At 46.0% G+C, this 19,678-nt stretch overlaps 1 protein-coding gene across 1 annotated transcript in view; it reads left to right on the top strand.

The window, feature by feature from the left end:
* The window catches only part of IPO5 (importin 5), a 98,425-nt gene that overhangs the window by 64,457 nt on the left and 14,290 nt on the right, over positions 1 to 19,678 (top strand). The window contains exons 17-20 of the mRNA XM_088458816.1: positions 15,688 to 15,809; positions 18,274 to 18,370; positions 18,536 to 18,708; positions 19,333 to 19,444. Coding sequence (XP_088314942.1) covers positions 15,688 to 15,809; positions 18,274 to 18,370; positions 18,536 to 18,708; positions 19,333 to 19,444 — 504 coding nt within the window. The remainder of the gene's footprint in view (positions 1 to 15,687; positions 15,810 to 18,273; positions 18,371 to 18,535; positions 18,709 to 19,332; positions 19,445 to 19,678) is intronic.

Raw genomic sequence — 19,678 nt, 5'->3', positions numbered from 1 at the left:
TATGTGACTGTGCTAGCGCTGCTGCCTGTAATCTTTTCTTCTCTAAACTGTCAGCTTTATTACTGTCCCTGTTCTTTCTGCTAAAGCCCTTGCGGTGCGGTGCTGCAGGGTGGTCTCTCGCCTATTTAATACTTAATTGGTGAGAGAGGTCACATACGTGGTGCCATCATGTCTGAAAGTGATTTTCCCCTCCGGCTACAGTGTACCACGTGCAAAGTACCGTTAGCGGAGGGGGAGGGTAGCGCGGAGGGCCTTTGCCGGCAGTGTTTGTCCATGGCGCGGCCTATTACGGTTACAGCACCGGTACAGGAGCCGCCCTGGGCTTGTTTCGCTCAGGCGTTAACAGCTTTAGTGGGCCAGTTAGCTCCGCAGCCCGCGTTTACTCCGATGGGTTTGTCCCAGCAGTCTGTGGTGTCGTCACCCATGCAGGGGTTCCCACGACAATTGGTGGTACCCCACAGTCTCCCTATTTCCCCGCTCCCGGGTTCTCAGGAGCCAGCGTGGGTTAACTCCCTGACGAGTTCTGTACAGCACTTGTCGGATGTGTTGCAAGGGGAGTCTGTGATGCGGTCTCATAAAAGGCCGGTGGCGTCTCTGTCCGCTCCTTATGAGGATGACGAAGGGACGTCTGATGATGGGGAGATTCTAGATCCTTACGATCAGGAACCTCTCCATACTAAGGACGCTGATGCTAAGTCCAAAGTATATATTCCTGGACTTATTCGGGCGGTCCGCACAGCCTTGGTGATTGAGGACGAAGTTCCCCCAGCGGCTAAATCTAAGTATGCCTTTTTCAAAGATGTGAAGGGCGATGCCACAGTCTTTCCTCTTTCGGGTCAGTTGGTGGACCATTTAGAGGAGGCGTGGAAACAACCTGGCAAAAGATACCAGCCGCAGAGACGCCTGGCGGTGGCTTATCCGTTCGCGGATAATTATTTTGCGAAGTGGGAATCCCCTCCACAGGTGGATTCTCACGTGACCCGTCTTGTCCGTAGTGCCACATTGCCGATGCCATCCATGTCCTCCCTTAAGGATGCTACGGACCGCAAGGTAGAAATCTGCCTGAAGTCCGCTTATTCCCTTGCAGGGGGGGCAGCACGGCCGGCTATGGCCATTTGCTGGGTTGCCAGAGCGATGGAGCGCTGGGCGGATTCATTAGAGGCTTCTTTTGAATCCGACTGTCCGGCCGATCAGGCGGAGTTGATTGGCAATCTCCGTGATTCGGCCACCTACATCAACGAGGCGGCTCTAGACATTAGTACTCTGGTGTCTAGAATTTCTTCAGCAGCGGTAGCTGCTCGTCGCACCTTGTGGCTGCGATCCTGGAAGGCGGACGCAGATTCCAAGAAAGGTCTGGAAGCGTTGCCGTTTACCGGAGAAGTTCTCTTCGGTCCGGATCTGGATAAGATTGTGGCCACGCTGGCGGCAGCCAAATCTGCCTGTCTCCCGTCGGCCGCTGCTCCTTCTGGTTCGGGACCATCGTCCTTTCGGTCATCTAGGGCCCAGGGCAGGCCCAAACCACAGTCGTTTCCTCGACAGGCTGGCCCTAAGAAATCGGTCAAGCCCCGGAAGCAGGCATGGAGTACCAGACGTCCGGCCCCCAAGCCAGATGACAAGCCTGCGGCCTGACGGTCCGGGCCTCCCTTTGGGGGATCCCAGGGTGGGAGGCCGCCTGCTACAGTTCGCCCAGTGTTGGTCGACCACTACGACAGACACTTGGGTTCTGGAGGTGGTTTCCCACGGATACGCCCTCTCCTTCCGGCACAGACCCCCGGCTCGCTTCTTCACCACGGGTCTCCCATCAGACCGGAACAAGGCTACGGAGCTGCGGAAGGTATTGCACACTATGCTCCAGGCTGGAGTTATAGTGGCGGTTCCATTCTCCCAGAGGGGCCAGGGTTTCTATTCAAATCTATTTTTGGTACAGAAACCCAATGGGTCATATCGTCCGATTCTCAACCTCAAAGCACTCAACAAGTCTTTGCGGGTCCCGAAGTTTCGGATGGAGACCCTACGGTCCATCATTCTGGCGCTGGAACCTGGGGACTACTTGGTGTCAATGGACATACAGGACGCTTACCTGCATGTCCCTATTCTTTGGCGCCATCAACAGTTCCTCAGGTTTGCAATCAGCAGCGACCACTTCCAGTTTCGGGCGTTACCTTTTGGCCTGGCAACAGCACCACGTGTTTTCACCAAGGTGATGGCGGTCATGGCGGCTTCTCTGCGGCTGCAGGGAGTCCGCATGTTGCCGTATTTGGACGACCTGTTATTGGTGGCAGGATCTCCAGAGCTCCTGTTACGCCACTTGGACCTGACCATTGCACTGCTGCAACGGCACGGCTGGCTAATCAACTGGCAGAAGTCCACTCTAATCCCGTCTCGGAGGATTCTGCATCTTGGAGCCTTATTGGACTCGGGACAGCAAAGGATCTTCGTGACGGAGGACAAGATCTCTGCTTTACAGTCAAGGGTGCGCAGTTGTCTGCACAGCCGCCGGGTGTCCTTACACTCGGCGATGAGGTTACTGGGCTCCATGGTGTCGGTGTTCGACATGGTGGAATACGCCCAGTTTCACTCCAGACCTCTGCAGCACCTGATCCTGTCCAAGTGGAACGGGCTGACTCAGTCTCTGAAGTCCCAGACGATTGTGCTCACCCAGGAGGTTCGCCTGTCCCTTACGTGGTGGTTACAGACGACCCACCTCAACAAGGGACGTCCGTTCTGGGTTCCAAATTGGGTCCTGTTGACAACGGACGCCAGTCTTCGGGGCTGGGGAGCAGTTTCGGGTCCACACTTGTTCCAGGGCAGGTGGACGCCGACAGAAGCGGAGCTTCCAATAAATATCTTGGAACTCCGTGCGGTCTTCAATGCTCTCCAGCAGGCACAGCGGTTTCTCCAGGGTCGCCCGGTGCAGGTCCAGTCGGACAACGCTACCACCGTGGCCTACATAAACAGGCAAGGAGGAACTCGCAGTCGGGCGGCTCTCGTAGAGGTCTCTCGGATCCTGGTTTGGGCGGAGCGCAATCTTCCGGCCATATCAGCGGTCTTCATCCCGGGAGTGCTCAATTGGGAGGCGGACTTTCTAAGTCGCCAGGACGTTCATCCGGGGGAGTGGTCCCTGCACCCGGACGTTTTTCAACTACTGGTGGACAGGTGGGGTCTTCCAGAAATCGACCTCATGGCGTCCCGGCACAACAACAAGTTGCCGGTGTACGGGTCTCGCACAAGAGACGAAGGGGCGTCTCTGGTGGATGCTCTGTCCGTCCGGTGGACGTTCCGGTTCGCATACCTGTTCCCTCCGGTCTCCCTTCTTCCACGGGTAATCCGGAAATTCAAACAGGAAGGAGGGACGCTCCTGTTGATAGCTCCCGCGTGGCCCTGACGGCACTGGTTCTCAGACCTTCAGGGTCTGTCCGTGGACATTCCTCTGCGGTTACCGCTACGACCGGACCTTCTGTCTCAGGGTCCTTGCCTTCACCCGGACCTGACTCGGCTGTCTTTGACGGCGTGGCTGTTGAGACGGCCATGCTGAGGTCCCGGGGGTTTTCCAGCTCTGTGGTGCGTACCATGTTACGAGCTCGGAAACCGTCTTCCGCGAGGATATACCATCGCGTGTGGCATACGTTCTTCCAGTGGTGTCGACCGAGAGGTTATGCACCGCGGGAGTTTCGTCTGTCTCGGATTCTCGCCTTCCTGCAAGCGGGACTAGATCATGGGCTTCGCCTTGCTTCTTTGAAGGTACAGGTTTCGGCCCTATCTGTCTGGTTTCACCGTAGGATTGCTACAATCCCGGATGTGCGCACCTTTATGCAGGGTGTTCTCCGCATTCAGCCGCCCTTTGTTCCACCTGTGGCGCCTTGGGATTTGGCTGTGGTCCTGAGGGCTCTCCAAGGACCGCCGTTTGAACCACTGGGCTCAGTGGATCTTAAATGGCTAACAGCTAAGACTGTTTTCCTTCTGGCCATTGCTTCGGCCAGACGTGTTTCTGAGTTAGGGGCTCTTTCTTGTAGACCCCCTTTCTTGGTTTTTTATGGGAACAGGGCAGTGCTCCGCACTCGGCCCGAGTTTCTTCCCAAAGTTGTTTCCCAGTTTCATATTAACGAGGAAATAGTTGTTCCGGCCTTTAACTCACCGGGTCTTTCCGTGGGTGAGGCCTCTTTGGATGTTGTGCGGGCCTTAAGGACTTATGTTGACCGCACTTCTTCGTTTAGGAAGTCGGACGCTTTGTTTGTCCTCTTTGGCTTCCGTAAAAAGGGTTGGCCTGCTTCAAAGCAAACTTTGGCAGCCTGGATCCGTATGGCTATTTCTGAAGCTTATCTTCATGAAGGCCTACCGGTCCCTCCTTCTCTGAAGGCTCATTCCACTAGGTCTGTGGGTCCTTCGTGGGCAGCTCGACGTGGTGCCTCGGCAGTTCAGATCTGCAAGGCTGCTACGTGGTCTTCTGTCCATACCTTCGTGAGGTATTACAGGTTTGACACCTTCGCCTCTCAGGATGCTTCCTTCGGGCGGCGGATTCTCCTTTCTGCACAGGAGCATCCCCACCCTTAAAGGATACTGCTTTGGGACATCCCCAAGGTATCCTGTGGATACCCTATGGACCCTGAAGTAGAAAATAAGAGAGATGGTAAGAACTTACCCTTGTTATCTCTATTTCTACGAAGTCCATAGGGTTCCACAGGACTCCCGCCCTGTCGCACCTGTGCTGCAGATGGGCTTTGCTCTGGTCACCGGTTTTCCGTCTCCCTCTGGTGAGAATGTGATTCTTGTATGTGTCCAGATCTTTGTTCTCTCTCTTCCTTCTCCTCCTCCGGCCTATGGCTTGGTAACTAATTGAGGTGCCTTGGCCCGAAGGCGGGGTATAGGAGGGGGACCTAGTGCATCCTGGGAGGCTGAAAGCTTAACTCTTTGGTGCCCTGCGACTGACGTCACACCTATACCCCAAGGTATCCTGTGGAACCCTATGGACTTCGTAGAAATAGAGATAACAAGGGTAAGTTCTTACCATATCTCATATTATCAGTCTGCTCAGCATGTAGATTCAGACGCATCATCAGAGGAATCGGATGTTGCGCCGGGTTGTTCTCCAAGGTCTAGCTCAGGAGAGGAGGACCATCCTTCTATAGGGGATGGTTCCTCCTTTGGTGAGGGCGGTCAAATTAATCCTCAATATACAGATTAATGAGCCGGCTCAGCCGAGTTTCCCAAATCTGGGCAGCTTACTGAATTTGTAGAACATGCATGAAGTAAACTGAATAAACGATTTCATGTTACGAAAAGATTAGCATCATTGTAACCTTTCTCAGCTTCTGAATGTACTAAGTGGGAAATCCCTCCTACTGTGGATGCTCATATGACACATTTAAGGTGCCCACACACATACCGACTTGCTCCCAATCAGCCAATGTACACGATTTCCCCTGAACTCTCCCCAGGCAGTCGTGGTCACGATTTGGAGTTAAAAATGTCCAATCTGACTTAAGATCTATCTTGCAGCCAGTGCATTGTATCCCAGATTGGCTAATCTGCACTACAGCACGGCAGATCTGAAGATGCGATGTACGATGAGCGGGGACGCGCATCGACATCGTGATCAAGTGTAGAAACTCACGATTTGGCCATTTTTTACATGATCTGTCGTCACGATTCGTCGAAATCGGCCAAATTGGATGAAAAGTCGGTATGTGTGTGGGCACCTTAAGTCAGTGCTATGTTGCCTATTCTTTCAGCATCTTCTCTTAAAGATCCTACAGATAGAAAAATATAAACCTGTCTTAAAGCCGTATTTTCATCATTTTGAGCTGTTACTCGACCAGCTATGGCTGGGGCTTGGGTAGCCAAGGCTATTGAAGAATGGACGGGAGCATTAGAAGATACTCTACCAAATTCTACCAGAGAACAGCTGACCTATATCCCACATACGGGAAGCGGCCTCCTATTTAGGAGAAGCTGCAAGCGTCAACTTGATTTTTTTTTCTCCACTATGAAACAGAGTACCCTGCTGATTTTTTTTGTAGTAGTAATGGATACCTTTTTTAAGCACCCCCAAAAAATGGGATCCCTAATGTCAATGGAACCTAGCGTTTTTAGTTCTATTTGAAAAACGTGCATTTTTGCCGTAACGCAAAACATGAGGCAGATAAGGTAATTTGGTTTAGATTATTGGATTTGGGGGAAAAGTTACCTTAGGGGTCCAAATTTCATGGTGATTCCTTAATAAACACCCGTGATATTTCAAATGGAGAGAAAAGCCACGATTAGTAAATTTAATAAATTGAAAAATCTATATTTAATAAACTAATTGTCAGACAGTCAAGATATATGGCAGAAATAGTTGTCTTGACATCATCTCAACTAAAAAAAATTTGTAGAAATCTGAGATGGGTGGTGGACACCCCTGGTTGAACTGACATGGAATGACCCATCCACTGATTCCAGTGGTTCGAATGGAGGTTCCTGAACTGCGTGGAGAACCACTGACAAATCCCCACATAGCACACAAGAGGGACAAAGGGAGGCTGTATAAGTAGAACACCTTGTAGGAAGGTGTGAACGTCCAGTAGAGGAGCAATTCTGCACTGGAACCTGATGGACAGAGCGGAGACATGCACTTTCAGAGATGCCAGCCGGAGTCCAAGATCCAATCCAGCCTGAAGAAAGGCAAGTATTCTAGAAACCTTAAAAACTTGAGGGTCATAGTTTCTAGGAGCACACCACTGGAAATACTGTATGTCTGCCACATCCGGTGATGAATTCTGGCCGAGGCCGGTTTACGTGATCTGAGCATGGTCTGGACCCACAGTGCTTGAAAAACTCTTAGCCCTTAGGAGGGATGTCTTAAGAGCCAAGCCATTAGACAGGCGGGCCAGGACCGGATGTAGACAGGGACCCTGACACAAGTAGTCTGGTCGAAGAGGAACGTCTATGGAGAGCCTTTGAAGATCGGAGTACCAATGGCGTCTTGGCCAATCCGGAGCTACCAACAGGACTGTGCCCCCTTCCTGTTTGAACTTCTGAAGAAGGGATATTGGAGTGAAGAGAGATGCCAACTGGAAGGTCCATGTCACCGACAAGGCACTATGAAGGCCTCGACGGGGTCCTTTGTTCTTGCTCCATAAACTGGAAGTTTTTTGCTGTCTTGAGGCCATGAGATCCACTTCTGGAAGACCCCATTTGTCCACCAGAAGCTGAAAGACTTCTGGATGTAGAGACAATTCTCCTGCATGCATGTCGTGACGGCTGAGGAAATCCGCTTCCCAATTGAGAATTCCTGGGATGAACATTGCGGAGATGGCTGGGAGAGATGGTGTTCGGGTCAATGTGAGAATACCAGACACTTCTGCCATTGCTGTCAGACTTCGAGTGCCTCCTTGGTGATTGAGTTAGGCCACTGCCGTGGCATGGTCAGACTGTACTTCGCCTGGCCTGAAGAATATCCTGTGCCAGAGTGAGAGCTCTGTAGATGGCTCGGAGTTCCAGGACGTTGATTGGTAAGACTGCCTCTGCTGGAGTCCAGCGGCCTTGGAAGGAGTACTGGCCGCTCACTGCTCCCCACCAGCAGAGGCTTGCGTCCGTTGTGAGGTGTGCCCAGTCCGGGATCCAAATGGGGCGTCTCTTGTCTAAGTGGAACGTCTCTAACCGCCAGGCTAGGGACAGGCGAACCTCCAGGGAGAGGCCCATCATCTGAGCCGATGGGGAAGCCTGTTCCACCTGGAGAGGATCAGATGTTGCAGGGGCCTGGAGTGAAACTGAGCGAACGCCACCATGGTGGACATCATAAATCCCGGGGTCAGCATTGCAGTGTGAATTGTCACTCAGTGACTGTGTAGTAGTCTGCGCATCTGGTGTTGTAATACCGAGATTTCAGGAGGGCTCCCAGATGTACCATTCTTTGAGAAGGTGTCAAGGAAGACTTTCCAGTTGATCAGCCAACCATGCGTTTGTAGAAAAGCAATGTACCTGTAAATGGCGGTGAAGAATTTCTGGGGAGCTGGCCAACAGCAAGAGATAGTCTAAGTATGGTAGCAGTCTCATTCATTGTCGACAGAGAGGCCGCCATAACTGCTATGATCTTGGTAAAGACCTGAGGAGCTGTTGAAAGGCCAAAAGACAAAGCCTGAAATTGGTAATGTTGCTGTAGTATAGCCAACCGGAGATATTGTTAATGAGAAGGCTCTATAGGTACATGTAGGTAAGCGTCCTGAATGTCCAGAGACACCATAAAGTCCCCAGACTCCATAGCCAGGATAATAGAACAGAGGGTTTCCATACGAAACCTGGGCACCCTGATAAACTTGTTCAGAGACTTGAGGTTGAAGATAGGCCGATGAGACCCGTTGGGCTTCTGATCTAAAAAAAGGGTAGAATAATAGCCCTTCCCTTGCTGTGAGAAGGGGACCGGAATTATTACTCCTGAGGGCAGTAAGGACTGAATGGCCTTTTGGAGCAGCAGGGCTTTGCTTGGGTCCAATGGAGGTCCTGTGCAACAGAACTGCTACCTCAGGAAGGAGAGGGCATATCCGTGAGACCACTACTCTTACCCAGGCGTCTGATGCCAGAACTGGCCAAATTGAAGTCTGCCTCCCACCCTGGGAACCCCCAGGGAGAGGCCTGCCCTATCAGGCTGAAGGCTTGTCCTCAGATTTGGAAGGTGTACGTCTAGTAGCCCTGATCTGTTTTGGTCCTGGGCATGGAGGCCTTAGTTGATGTCTTGGAAAGGACTGACCTTTTAGCTTTTCCTTGAGAATGAAAGGATGACATCCGAGGCTTTGCATTATATGCAAAGGGCAGCAGTGCCGTTTTGGAAGCAGCCAAGGTGGTCCCAATTTTGTCTAATTCTGGACCAAACAGGATATCCCGAGAATAAGGCAGACACTCTAATGCCTTTTTAGAGTCTGAATCTGCCTTTCATTAGCGGAGCCATACAATATGGCAGGTTACTAAAGAAGTGGCAGATGCCTTGGAAGCTAGGAGAGCAGTACCCAGTCTGCTTCACCCAAATAGGAGGCTGCATCTCAGATGTGATATGTAGGACAACTGTTCCCTCGAAGCATCAGAGGGAAATGTCTCCTAGTGCCTCTGCCCAACTCAATGGCTTTTACCACCCAGGCCGTAGCCCTAGCAGGACGAGTAATAGCCCCTCTAAGAGTATATAGATTTTAGACAAGCATCCATACTTCTATCCGTAGTCTCCTTCAAGGAGGTTGCAGTATGGATAGGTAAGGTAGCATTCTTGACCAGATGTGTCATGTGGGAATTCACTGCTGGGGGAACTTCCTAATTTGTGCAATCAGTAGCGGGAAGAGGGTAAAAGGAATTTAAACGTTTAGGCAGCTGAAATCTTTTACTGGGCATATTCCTTGCCTCACTCATATGATCAGATAGCTGATCAGATTGAGGAAACTCTGATAAAACTACCTTTTGTTGCTTAAATACTGGCATTTACCTTAGGAGCGGGTTCCGTCTCCTATTTTAAGAATAGATTTTACAGCTCTCACAAGTGAAGATATATTCAATTTAGAGGGGGGGTTCCTAGTCTCCCGAGGGGGAGTCAGTGAGATAGGGCTGCATCTTCTGCCTCCCCAGATAATTCAGAATCTTATAGCTGGGTGGACTGGGAAGATAACCCAGCATGTTTAGTAGATTTACTAGGTAAGGGTCTTCTTTTGCAGCATTTGTTGAAAGGCTGTAGAGATATCCGCCAGACTCTGCGCTGAGGTAGAAAGTACGTCTACCCATGAGGGAGACAAAGGAGTTGCAGGGAGTATCTACTGTGGCCATCCAATAAGGGAGCTACCACATGGACCGTTGCGTGGTCTGCAATTTTTGCCAGCACCTGTGATAAAGTAGCCCAGGGTGGGTCCTGTGGGGAGGACAATCGTGGCTGATGGGCCCGGGCAGTACAATAAGATGCACAAAGACCATCTTGAATGAGGTCCTCTGAAGCTAAGCCTGCTGAGCAGAACTTAAGACACCAGAGTTGGGAGCAGCAGGTTGCTTGTTATTCTTGCATCTGCCAGACATAGCTGCAAAAATAATGTAACACAATCTGACGCAGTGCAGTGAGCAACTCGGATGCATGTGCAATATGGCAGTGTAGTGCGCAACAGGTATGTATAATATGTGATGGTCCTCACAAATATAGGGAGATGTGAATTAAACCTTAGTATGGCAGGCTTATAGTAGAATAAAGGGAAATGTATAAACTGACAGTAATAGGAAAAGGCTCGTGTCACGGTGCCACGGAAGGGTGATGGAGCAGCAGTGCAGACATCTAAACGACTGTCTCGCTCTGCTGCTCAGTAGTAAAATAAAAGTAAATTAAAACAGTAAGTTTGGGCTGCTTAATAGTCGGGCCATTGTTAAAACGGTGATCCAGCTCCTGCTGGACACCAACGAAACTAAGTGCCCTCAGGCTGTGGGCGGGGTATAGGGGGAAGGACGGGAGCATCCTGGTATTGAAAAGCTTTGATCAGTGTGTATGAACGACCATTATCTGCAGATATATCTGTATAGTGTACCCACCATAGTGTTCACTCTAGCTCCGGCTAGAGCACCTGAACAGGGGGCGTGGCCATTGAAAAGGGGACGAGTCTATAAGACGTGTCACCCTTTTCGTCACTCTTGGAGGCGTACCCGGCACTTACGGACTCGCCGGGCAGCCCCCAAGTGCTGCTGACGGAGAATAGATGCCGGGCGCATGCGCCTGGTGTCTATTCACCAGCGGTGACCGGGTCACCGCACATTTCCCCGCCCACGGGACTCTGCGACCTCTGGGTGAAGACTGCACCCGCAGGTGCTGAGTGCAGGGCTCTCTTTGCACTCCTGGAGGAGGGCAGGGCGCTTTTTGCCCTCTAGAAGGAGGGCAAGGCGCGGCACCCCGCTAAAACAGCCTAGCGGGAACGCTACCACCATTACCTAAGCTATAGCTGCATTATCCAGACAACTGATTGCATGGTGTCGAGCAGAGATGTTGCTATCTCTGCCTCTCCTTTTAACAAATGCAGATAGTAAATTGGCTACTCTTTTTCCACAGGCGCAGGAACCTCAGATTACTTCTCAAGTAATAACTGAGCCAAATTAGGTTCTGGGGTTTGGCACTTTCTGTACAGCCTGGTACAAATTTTATCCTATCTTAAGGGTGATAGAGCTTCCCCTTTTTCTCAAGGCCAGAAGTCCTCTTCCAGTACTTTGTTTTAGGGAGACTGGACAGTCTTTTGTCCTGGAGCAGTAGGACAAGATACGCCATTACTCAGACTCGTATACCCCCTGCATTCCAGTCGCTAGGCAGTAATTAGATAGACGCCAGATGTTAGACAGGGACTAAAGGTCAACACTGATAAATCTCGACAGGTAGAAAAGGTCGACACAAAAATGGTTGACAGGTTTTGTTTTCTTCTTCAGGCTCGATAGGGATCCACAGGGATACCATGGGGAATATTATGGCTGGAGACCAGGCACCAAACAATTAAAGCTTCAGCTCCCAGGATGCCTTGGGTCCTCTTCCATATATTCCCCGCCGATAGCCATAGGACTTCAGTTGTTCATTTGGTGCGGCAGGATCAAGATGCACATTTTTAACAGGGGACTGCTCTGACAGTCCTAAGCTTTTATTTTGTTTTTGGGTTGGCAGTAGAGCGTCTGAATTTAGATGCATATATTGTGACTCCATCTACCTCCGCTGGGCTGCAACACTGTATCCCTGTGGATCCCTATGGACCCTGAAGAAGAAATAGTTATGGTAGACTTACCTAGAGTACTCCTTTTCTTCGAGTTCCACATGGCACCCATCCTGACGCATCTGACTGCATTGGGTAAATTTTTTTTATTTTGGGCACGGATTCCCTCATTTTGTGCAAGTGTTTCTGATGTACGATTGCTCTTCCTTCTCCTCTTTCCTTCTCCTGCTTGAGGCTTGTTAACTAAACTGAAGTCCTATGGCTAGGGGCGGGGTATATATGGAGGGAATACCCAAGGCAACCTGGGAGCTGAAGCTTTCACAGTTTGGTGCCTGGTCTCCATCCATAATATTCCCCATGGTAACCCTGTGGACCCTATGACCTAGAAGAAAAGGAATTATCTAGGTAAGTCTACCATAACTTATTTTTTAGGGTTAGGCATTTTTATTGGGGGGGCCAGGCACAAGAATGGATGGTTAGAATAGAAGGAAAGGAATCTGGGAAAGCTTCTGCACCAGTAAATATTTATTTAAAAATAAGTGTGAAACCTCAATATGAAGAGTAATAAATTCAATATTTATGCGACGTCTGGGGCGTGCTGCCAAGGACAAGATACAACATGGAAGAAAAATTAAAAAGAAGACAGAAATGTCCCCTTGGTTGGCGCACTAACAAAAAATGTGATAAAATTTAACTTTTATTAAACAATATTAAAATTGTATATATAATCTCTGCAGTGAAATATAAAAAATAAAAAAACGTCTGTGTTAATTATTGAAATGAATAGTGTTATTGGTACACCTGCACGTGTAATGGCAAAAATGGATATTAATAAATAGAAAATCTCTCACAAATAAGTCATAGAATATATGCAAATCCAAAAATAGCAAATCAAAAAATGCATTTAATTGGGACCAATTATATGTGGCATGCTATAACATCCCTAAAAGTGGTATAATATTCTGCAATGTCCACTGCATGTCAGAATTGCCATGATATGCATGTGAGAAGTGGCCGCAATATACTCATATACCTAGATTGCCACCTATAGCTGAAATGCACACGGAATCTAATACATTTAAACAAAGGTTGACTTAACTGCTGCAAAGCCAACAAATAACTTATAACATCTAAGGGGCTGGAATTATATTCCGTATAGACCGACTAATATACTTGTAATCGGTCAATTGGCTCAATTAATATAGATTTCATATCACAAATGTCATGTAGGATTGGGAGATTGATATCCTATATTATCACCTTATCCCCTCATATTATCCTACCATGTTGTTGGACATTATTGGCTATTCATTAGGCTGCAGGTAAACATGCACATGTGCTGTCTGCAGTGTATTCAGCAAATCTCTGGGAAGAAAGCCAAATCTTCAGATATACAATGTTGCAGTGTCACAGGTCTTGTTATAATGTTTGCAGCACATGTAGCCATTTAAATCATAAGGGTTATTGCATTAGCTTTCACAATAAGAAAACCCATGCCCATATTAGGGAGTATCTGGGAAAGAAGCCAAATTTGAACAGCACACATGTAGGGGTATTCAATATGGGTGCGATAACATAGTTTTTTGCGTTAATATCGCACCTTTTAACTTTTTTGTGTTAATATCACTGGTTTTAGTTTTACACCGTATTCAATTTCAAAGACTTATCGCAGTTTTGAAAAGTCTTTCATAAAAAACGGTGATAACTTTTCACCATTGAATAGGTGTCGAAAAAAAGTGCAGAATTGGGGTTTAGGGGTGCAGGCTTAAAAAAAATAGCCTGCACCCCTGAGATTGACATTTAAAAAAGAAATGTCAAAAAAAGTTTGAAAAAAAAATGACACCCCAAAAAATTAATGTAAAAATTGGGGTGCAAAAAAAAAAAGGGAAAAAATTGTTAAACAATAGGGAAATAGGTTCAGGGCTATTCTGCAAGTATGCGGCAGATGTGTTCTAGAATAGAATTATAGCGACAGGTGTACAAATGCAGAATTTTTAAAAACTGACTTTAGGGACTTAAAAATATGCTAGTACCCATTTTCATGTACCCCAAATTTGATGGGACCACTTAAAAAAACGAAAAAAATAACCTAAGTGCTCTTCTGCATCACTTCTTCAATGTCGGGAAAAAAAACACCTGCTGCTGCTATTTAAATCCCCGACTTTCAATTAAAGGCTAAAACGGGGGTACCCATAGTGTTCCCCCATGTTTTTACAACTTTAGGGGGGTCTTACAATTTAAGGAAAAATTCGTAACTTTACGCAAATCCAACTTCGGAGTTTCCCATTTTCGGGAGCGCGCACCATACCTTTACGCAGAAAAAAACTCCGATATGAAACGTTAACTTCGCCAGGGAAGTTAACCTTTCATATTGAATACCCCTCATGGTGTGTATAAATGATTCTAAGCTTGCTGCTGTTCATGCAGCTATAAATAAATAGGATCTAACATGAATAGCTGGTAACTTAGTGAGTCTAGAAACAGCTCTAATCAGTCACATGGTATACACTATCTGAGCCTTACACTAGCTCACTAATAATGGTTGAATTCAGCAGTATGTTATGAGTATTAAGTTTGACTTAATATAATATATATGAGCATTACATCAGCTCAATAGAGATAAGTGTCTCATATACACAGCGCATATATCAGGTGAGTACTAAGTGAAGTATTATCATCTTTTTACATCCCATCACTACAGACGTTTGAGCAGTAACATATCTGCTCATGCAGCAGTAAAATCCCTGCTGCTGCCAACGTACGTTTCACAAATGAGAGTTTTTACAAGGTCTCTTACTGCTCAAACGTCTGTAGTGATGTGATGTGATCCTTAAAACCTGAACTGTTAGTGTGCCTTGAGGAACGTGGTTGGGAACCCCTGACATAGAGTATCTCCTAAGCTGCCACCTGACGCAGGTTTTGTGTGTAAGGTTCTGTGCACCACCCAGGAGCAGTTCCCACCCTTAAAGAGGCAGCTTGGGGTAGTCCCCAGTGTTCCATTGCCTCCCGTGTGAAGTAAATAGGATTTTGTATTTAATTTTTAAATCCTTTATTCTAATTCCATGGGGGGCAACTGTATGATCTGATTATTTATTTTATTTTTATTTCTTTCATTCTTGTTGTTTATCTGTCCTAGTTTGTTATGGGGGGTATCCACTAAGCGATTTAAGCAAGCGATTGCACGATAACGATGTAGTTATCGTGAAATCTCGCATGCATGTTTTGGACGGAAGCGACCCACGATGCATGTGCCCGCATGTCGCTTCCGACATCGCAAGTACATGCAGGTCAACCTGACAATCTTGTCATGTTCTGCATGTGCGGGGATGAGGGATGTGCCGGGACTGAACGAGTGAACGTTCAGTCCTAGCACATCACTAGCTATATAAATGACAGCACGATTGCAATGTCGCAATCGTGCTGTCGTTTGTTTATCGCTAAGTGGCTACCCCCCATTATGCTTTAACAGATTCCTTTCATTATACTTATTCTGTCCATTGCGAGTTTTGTTAGCATAAACGCACTCTGGAAGTAGCCATTTAGGGTATAGAGAGGGGGGAGCTTGTGTTAAAGAGGGTAGTTTGAAAAAAAAAAAAAAACCTAGGCTCCATTTGTCCCTCTTATACATCAGTCTTCTAGTGTCACCAATGAATTTGAGAGAAACTTATGTAACATAAATACAAAAATCCTGTTACCAGTTTGGTGTTACCCAACAATATTGTATTGTGGTCAGACTATCTGGAACATGAATGCATGATCACCTTAAAAGTGTAAGGAGCATGGCCATTGTAAATATGTAAAATGCTTAAAGGTACTGTTGGAAAGTAATATTAAAATAATATTCCATGAAATAAAAGGTGCTTGTTTATAAGATATGGAAACTATACACACTTCCACATATTGAGTCTTGTCAATTAGTGACGTCTCTTCCTGATTTCAATCTCTCTGGAAATCTTTACATAGTGCTGTATTAATAATATAAATCATATTGTTTCCTTGCTTTTTACAGCGCAAGACATGGAGAGCATGGGAGATGATGACGGATGGGAATTTGTTAACCTGGGAGACCAGCAAAGTTTTGGAATTAAAACTGCTGGACTTGAAGAAAAAGCAACTGCTTGTCAAATGCTGGTAGGTATCGCAGAAACGGGAAGTTTGTTTTGTAGCTAGTTTTTTTTTTTTTTTTTAAATCAAACTCTTATACATTTGTACATGTTTTTTTTAGTGTTAAAAACATGGGTAAAGGAGAGATAATATAGTGCAGGTAATAACTTGATGTGTATATAAGACATTTTACCTAAACTCAAGACATAACTGATTTTAGAGTAGAGATGTCGGCAAGCCAACACTAGAATTAGGGACATATGTGCCCCTAGGATATAGTGTCGCTATGCAGGGTGCAAGACTAGTTAGAAAATAAGTATCCACCTTCGCTGTATCAACTTGAAGAAAATATAAATATAACATTATTCTACAAGTGCCTCATAATTAAGACAATGTTGAATATAACATGCAAAGAAAATCACTAAAGGCCAAATAGTCATAACATTCTTCAAACTCATGATAAATTGAATAAGCCCGCATTAGTACAAGATGTGTCCTTGCTCATCTATCCCCAATACTCCATGCAGCGTGATATGCCTGGTGTGAGTGAGCCGCCAGGTCCCGTGCAACTCTGCTAGCGTCTGCCCCTTTTTTTTTTTTTTGCCTAAAAATGTCATGTGACTGGGGCACACCTGGAGACTCTGCTGGGCAATTTGATATGCGACACTTGTATATCTGTGTGTGACCGAGACTGTAAATGGAACTTGGCGTGGAAACAAGGTGCGGCCGCTATATAATAGCATTTCACATGCTATTTACACATAAGTGTCATATATCAAATTAATCAGCACAGTCCCATGGTGCCTCCTAGTGGAATTGCGACTTGGATGCATTTTTGCCAAAATATGGCCAGCGCCAGCAGTCTCTCACAGGACGAGGCACGCCAAGAAGGGCTGTTTGGCGCAACTGCAGCAAAGACAAGTGAGGACACATCTGTACGTGTGAAATAGCTTTTGCCAGTTTAGGATGAAGTCAATGTAAACAAATGTTAAACTAGTATATCTTATAAACTCTTTTCAGCTGGTGGCAGCTTTCTGCAGGTTTCCGAGCCCTAGCTGTTGATATCTGGTTTATGAGCAAAGTCCTTGTTGATTTCTCAATCAAAAATGTAATTGCAACATCATTTATTAAACAGGTGAATCATGTCAGTAGAAATTTAAGATGGCCGCCACTGGATCTCCAAACATAGTACAAATGCCAGATAGATTTCAGTAACAGGAGAGGTAGGATTCCACGCTTTAGGTTCTTAACTAGTTTCTGCATTCAAGGACACTTTTTTTTTTAAATCAAAGGATCAGCAAGCAATTCTCACCTGCACATAGATGGGAACCTCAGTTGGGAAGATTTCTCTAGAAGGCAGGCAGTTGATATTTGTAGTGTGGGCCATGAACCAGATGTCTCTGGCTCCTGAGAAGTCATTGTTTCAGTGGTTGGTAAAACTGATTTCTTTCTGTTCTTCCCACCATTTAAATTATTTACGTGGTACAGCATGGACTATGGGAACACGTTCCAGGTTTTACAGATTACATACTCTCTCCTCTCCCTAGTGAGGATATGGCTAGATGGGAATTGTCTCCCAAGGAAGTTGCCCACATTGTGCAGCTATCCATATGCCTGCGCTGCAGCTTTTTAAGGTTGGAGTGAACTGTAAGGTTGCAACCATTCTCAAGTTAACTTGCACGGAACTGTTTTAGCCTTGGCATGTTCGTAGAGAGATGGTCAGAACAGCTCCCTGGCCTCGGGTGTAAACTGATGAATTCATGAGCCATGAAAGGCATGGTAGAGGTTCGGCTTTGGATAGTACCGGATGCTCTGCTTTAATATCTCGGAAACCGACATTGAGTCTGAGAGCTCTGTGGTCTCTGCCATTCTCAGAAAAGATGTGTTCAGCCCAGAGTAGGCTAAACTTATCAGGTGAAGTTATTTTCTGACCATTTTTGCTCCCAGACGTAGCACTCCTCCATGGGATCTTTACTGTGAGACCTTCCCTGCAGGTTCCCCCCACCCGATGCTAAATTCCACTCTATTCAGGGACTTGTGAAGTCCCTGTTAGCTCAGACAAGTGTCTGTACACTTTTCTTAGGTTGGTTAGTCTCTACCTTTCATGTGGTGTAATTGCAGGATTCAATTCAGGGGTGTACCAGATCTAACTAAAATTTGAAACTAAACAGGTACAGTATGTTTTTCAGTTTATCAGACTGTCTCCTTAATTCCATAAGTCGCTCCTCTGGTAACTGAAGGGCAGCAGACACTATAAGGATCACAGCTTCGTCATTTGGGATTGAACTATAGGGAAACAAACGCCAGCCTTTGGGGATGGGAAGCAGTCACTCTTTAGTGCAGTTTTCAAGGGTCCCCTGCCTCTTCTCCACTCATCAGGTTATGGTTTGCTTGTATGTGGCGGTGAAATTAGGAGAATTGTATGGAAATTTCTTGACTGATATTGAACTATGATTTTTGTATATAATACTTTCCTGTTTTATACATGCAGGTTTGTTATGCTAAAGAACTGAAGGAAGGATTTGTGGAATATACTGAACAAGTGGTAAAACTAATGGTTCCTCTGCTTAAGTTTTATTTTCATGATGATATCCTTTTTAAACAGTTGCTGCTAAACTTGACAATTATATAGTGTAAAATACTTTGAAACCTGTTCTGGTATTGTTGATGTCAATCTTGTACAACTGAAGTGCTCTGTGATTCGTGTAAAAAGATACAAGAAGCCTGCCTGTTTCTCCTTAACGCCATTGTACGTGTAAGAGTTGCTGCTGCAGAGTCCATGCCACTGTTGTTGGAGTGTGCCAGGGTACGTGGCCCTGACTACCTGACACAAATGTGGCACTTTATGTGTGATGCACTCATCAAAGGAATTGGAACAGAGCCAGATTCAGATGTTCTGTCAGAAATAATGCACTCTTTTGCCAAGGTAAAGTTTGTTCATTTCTTTTCTTTAAAAACACTTCATTTAAGCACTTGAACCTCAAATGCAATTTGATTTGAAATGATCAGTAGTATCAGGAATTCATTTTTATTGAAGTATGCTACAGGCAACCTAATGAATCTTAAAACACATAAGGGACTTAAGCTGCATACATACATAAAGATTTTCTGTCCAACCATCCAACTAGTTGATGGGTTGGAATTAAATCTGGTAATGTATGGGAGTAACTGATGATCAGCAATTTGCTTTTAAATGTCAGAAAACAGATGAAAATGGTCGTCAGACAAGTTTGTTAAATGTTTGATCTAAATAATTCGTTCGATAACAGTTTTTGTCCATTTCCGGCGTTTGGGAGCAAATTGCTGATTGTCATTTCCTTTCATACCTTACCAGATTTTCATTCCAACCAATCAACTAGTTGATGGTTGGACAGAAAATCTTTACGTGTGTACCCAGCTTTACAAGCAGAGACGAGCATAACATGTGATGTCAAACTTTTCTTTGCATATATTTAAATGTTTCAAGATTTAGTTTGTTTTTCTGTACTCTACTGTAGGCTAGTGTTTAAGGTTTTTGGTTTTTAATCTGTTTTACAATATATTTTGGCAGTGTATTGAGGTGATGGGAGATGGCTGTCTAAACAATGAACACTTTGAAGAACTTGGAGGCATCCTCAAAAGCAAATTAGAAGAGCACTTTAAAAACCAGGAACTGAGACAAGGTATATTTACAGAAGCTGTTGGAGGGTGTTGGTAGTGAATATTAACATACATTAAAGCATAGGGTTTTGCAACACTTTTTGCTAGTTGGTGGCTAGCCTTCTATCATAAGTTGTATAAGTGCACAAGTTAAATAGCTGACTTCCACTTAGACTATCCTTATCAGTATCTGCTCAATTTAGTCTCTGTAGATTATCTATATACAGGTTGAGTCTCCCATATCCAAAATGCTTGGG

Source organism: Taudactylus pleione, unplaced genomic scaffold (assembly GCF_031769625.1).
Source record: "Taudactylus pleione unplaced genomic scaffold, aTauple2 ptg000041l, whole genome shotgun sequence".
Lineage (NCBI taxonomy): Eukaryota > Metazoa > Chordata > Amphibia > Anura > Myobatrachidae > Taudactylus > Taudactylus pleione.
Note: the sequence above shows the minus strand (reverse complement) of the source record. Positions and strands in the feature narration are given on the sequence as shown.